Source organism: Ictalurus furcatus, chromosome 22, assembly GCF_023375685.1.
Source record: "Ictalurus furcatus strain D&B chromosome 22, Billie_1.0, whole genome shotgun sequence".
Lineage (NCBI taxonomy): Eukaryota > Metazoa > Chordata > Actinopteri > Siluriformes > Ictaluridae > Ictalurus > Ictalurus furcatus.
In genome coordinates, this window is record NC_071276.1 from 1,283,500 (window position 1) to 1,287,836 (window position 4,337).

Genomic DNA, 4,337 nt, shown 5'->3' on the forward strand with positions numbered 1-4,337 from the left:
TTATTAGAGTGAACACTATCAGATGTATTAGACGTGTTATTAGAGTGAACACTATCAGATGTATTAGACGTGTTATTAGAGTGAACGCTATCAGATGTATTAGACGTGTTATTAGAGTGAACACTATCAGATGTATTAGACGTGTTATTAGAGTGAACGCTATCAGATGTATTAGACGTGTTATTAGAGTGAACACTATCAGATGTATTAGACGTGTTATTAGAGTGAACACTATCAGATGTATTAGACGTGTTATTAGAGCGAACACTATCAGATGTATTAGACGTGTTATTAGAGTGAACACTATCAGATGTATTAGACGTGTTATTAGAGTGAACGCTATCAGATGTATTAGACGTGTTATTAGAGTGAACGCTATCAGATGTATTAGAGACGTGTTATTAGAGTGAACACTATCAGATGTATTAGACGTGTTATTAGAGTGAACACTATCAGATGTATTAGACGTGTTATTAGAGTGAACACTATCAGATGTATTAGACGTGTTATTAGAGTGAACACTATCAGATGTATTAGAGACGTGTTATTAGAGTGAACGCTATCAGATGTATTAGACGTGTTATTAGAGTGAACACTATCAGATGTATTAGACGTGTTATTAGAGTGAACACTATCAGATGTATTAGACGTGTTATTAGAGTGAACGCTATCAGATGTATTAGACGTGTTATTAGAGTGAACACTATCAGATGTATTAGACGTGTTATTAGAGTGAACACTATCAGATGTATTAGAGATGTGTTATTAGAGTGAACACTATCAGATGTATTAGACGTGTTATTAGAGTGAACACTATCAGATGTATTAGACGTGTTATTAGAGTGAACACTATCAGATGTATTAGACGTGTTATTAGAGTGAACACTATCAGATGTATTAGACGTGTTATTAGAGTGAACGCTATCAGATGTATGAGACGTGTTATTAGAGTGAACGCTATCAGATGTATTAGACGTGTTATTAGAGTGAACACTATCAGATGTATTAGACGTGTTATTAGAGCGAACACTATCAGATGTATTAGACGTGTTATTAGAGCGAACACTATCAGATGTATTAGACGTGTTATTAGAGTGAACACTATCAGATGTATTAGACGTGTTATTAGAGTGAACACTATCAGATGTATTAGACGTGTTATTAGAGTGAACGCTATCAGATGTATTAGACGTGTTATTAGAGTGAACACTATCAGATGTATTAGACGTGTTATTAGAGCGAACACTATCAGATGTATTAGACGTGTTATTAGAGTGAACACTATCAGATGTATTAGAGACGTGTTATTAGAGTGAACACTATCAGATGTATTAGAGACGTGTTATTAGAGTGAACACTATCAGATGTATTAGAGACGTGTTATTAGAGTGAACACTATCAGAAATGTTGAGGTGTAAGTGTAATAGTTAGGAGATAATGAGCGGTGATAACGGGGTACAGCATCAGTTCTCTCATGGTGTTGTTATTAGTGATGAACATGATGATAATAATGAGCAGGTGTTCAGGTGTTAAAGCAGGAAGAAGGTTAAACGCTGCAGTGAGGAGGAATCATGTGACCACAGTAGGGGTGTAACCTCACACTCCTGTAACTATTCCATTCACAATACTGCGATCACGACTCGACATTCTCCACAATATTCTGAACAAAATCTGAATGAAGAATAATTATAACTGAAAATACGTTTTTTTATTTTTATTTCTGAATCATAAACTACACAAAACAATGTAAATGTTTCTCTGAATAAAACTGAATGTGAAAGGTGACTGAATGTGAATAACAGTTAAAGCCAATTCAGCTCCAGCAGCTCTGCACACTCACACACACACACACACACACCCACACTCCCACAGACACACACACACACACACACACACACACACATATCACATTATAATCATACTGACAAAACAGCAGATGGACAGGAAGTGCTCTAAAAACTATAGCTGTGCTGCTGTGATAGTTCAGTGGTTAAGGCATGTGATACTGATCAGAAGTTTGTGAGTTTAAATCCGAGCACCACCAAGCTGCCCCTGCAAGAAGGTCCTCGACTGACACACTGCATCTTATCTACATTTCAAGCCCTGATTTGTTCAGTTTTTACCAGACGAATGAAAAATAAAGGGAAGATAAATAATCTGCTGTCTGTCCTGCTAACTGAAACACTCTGATTCTAAATTCATTTTATTTCCATGTGTACACAAAGCGAATCATTTTCAGTGTGCAGAATCGACTCAGTCAAGCTTCGGGGTTGACTTTTAGCTTTCGTTGCTAGAATCAGTGAATCAACTCTTTTTGGGGTCGACTCTGAAAGCAGGATGGAGACTTTATGACTTTACACAAGATGTACTGAAATATTATGTAGCTGTTTATAAGTCCGTCGTGTAGACTAATTATTCATCTGAAACATGTTCATTTTCAATTCAACAAGATGGCGTACAAACTACGGACTTTTTGGCCAACAGAGCATGAGATAATCTGAAAGGGCAGGAGAGACACATAAATATGACCAATAAATGTGTAGTACATTATATTTCATTGATTTTTATAAATTAGTTGTTGCAGCCCTAGTTAACAGTTAACAATAAACTAACTTGCCAGCACACTTAGCTACTACTAGTTTAACTATACAGTATAATTATTAGCCCAATAGCTTGTTAGTTTACTTGGCTAACATCCTTTCTCGATGTTTCCCTGTGTCTCTGTATGTATACAGAGTGCTGTGTGTGTGTGAGAGAGAGAGAGTGTGAGAGTGTGTATGATTAAAGCTGTGTGTGTGTGTGTGTGTGTGTGTGTGTGTTAGTGATTAAAGGTGTGAGTGTGTTTACCTTTACTTTGATTAAAGCACTGCATCAGTTTATCCACATTGCCTTTGAAGATCTTCTCATTTTCCTGCAGCACCTGTGTGTATCTGTCCCAGTAACCTGGATCAACAGCGTTGATCCTCTTTATCCACTCCGTCTTTGGGATCTTCTTCCTGATCTTACTGTCATAGTACTCATGTTGCACTCCATCCAGCTGACTGAGAGCAGTGAATTCTGGGAAATTTATTCCTGGTGTGACTCCAGTGTAGAAGAACTGCAGAATGTGTGTGACTGAAAAAGAGTAAAAATGGACATTTACATTATTTTAGTAACTCATCACATGAACAAGACAATAAATATACATAATAATGTTAATAAAAGTAGTAAAGAATTCTGTTTCTGATCATTCAGGATAATTTAGTGACTCTCCCTCCTGCCACATCACACACGTTTAACACGGGAAATGTGCAGTGTGCACAGGATGTACTTTCTCACAGAAAGTGAAAACAGGAGTTGAAAGCCGAGTCCCACATGAATTTATGGAGATACTAGAGATCCAGATCCTTTCTGCCTCTGGATGGAGCTCAAATCTTCTTTAATTCCAGACTGCTGGGACTACGGCTGCTCCTAACGCCATACAGACTTCATATAAATCCATAATGAACTTTTTCACACTATCTGTTGTTACCCAGATGAGGACGGGTTCCTCTCAAGGTTTCTTCCTCTTAAAACATCTTAGAGAGTTTTTCCTCACCACCGTCGCCACTCAGTGACTTGCTCAGTTGGGATAAATTCACACCTTTAATATCTGTATACCGTGTTGATATTTCTGTAAAGCTGCTTTGAGACAACGTCTATTGTAAAAAGCGCTATACAAATAAAACTGAATTGAATTGAACTGAATTGAATTCACATTTGTTTATTTATTTCTTAAGACTTTTAATTAGATTTCTTTAGACCTTTTTTTCTTTAGGGAAGGAAATAAAGGATTTAGTTTTATTCTTCTGTTAATGATGTAGATTTCCCACTAATCGCCTGTTTATGAGTTTGAGGAAGGTGTTAGATAAATAACTAATAAATAACATTATTTTATGTAAATATCTCCTCCGTAACAGTGATCTCAGTGCTGTGTGGAGATTTTATAGTAAATACTGAATAGAAACTGCAGATTGTTAGGACTATCTCTGAATTTTAATCATGAATCTACTGAATATTACTTTATATCTCAACACTGTTCATGTTTAATAGTTTGAATGCATTGTTTACACTTTTAATGAAGAAAAGTCACTGAATCAGCCTTAATGACTAATCACCATTTACAGATTAACAGAATAAAGTGATAATAAAATAAAGTTATAATAAAGCCAGTAAACTGACCTGCTGCAGGCAGATGAACACAAAATCCGAGGAAAATCAGGATTTTCATCATTGTGTAGTTTCGTAAATGTAAATTTCTCAGCTCTAACTCTATAGTTTATTCTCCACACTGATAGATCCTCAGAGTCAGTGCTGAT

General features: G+C 36.2%; 1 protein-coding gene across 2 annotated transcripts in view; it reads right to left on the reverse strand.

Annotated features, from left to right (window-relative positions):
- The window catches only part of LOC128625497 (BOLA class I histocompatibility antigen, alpha chain BL3-7-like), an 8,990-nt gene extending 4,653 nt beyond the window's left edge, over positions 1–4,337 (reverse strand). The window contains exons 1-2 of one of the 2 annotated variants that reach the window (XM_053653863.1): positions 4,201–4,337; positions 2,848–3,114 (exon numbers count right to left, since the gene is read on the reverse strand). In XM_053653863.1, the coding sequence (XP_053509838.1) occupies positions 2,848–3,114; positions 4,201–4,252 (319 nt within the window). In that variant the 5' untranslated portion in view covers positions 4,253–4,337. The remainder of the gene's footprint in view (positions 1–2,847; positions 3,115–4,200) is intronic. The other variant, XM_053653862.1, reaches the window with a different exon arrangement.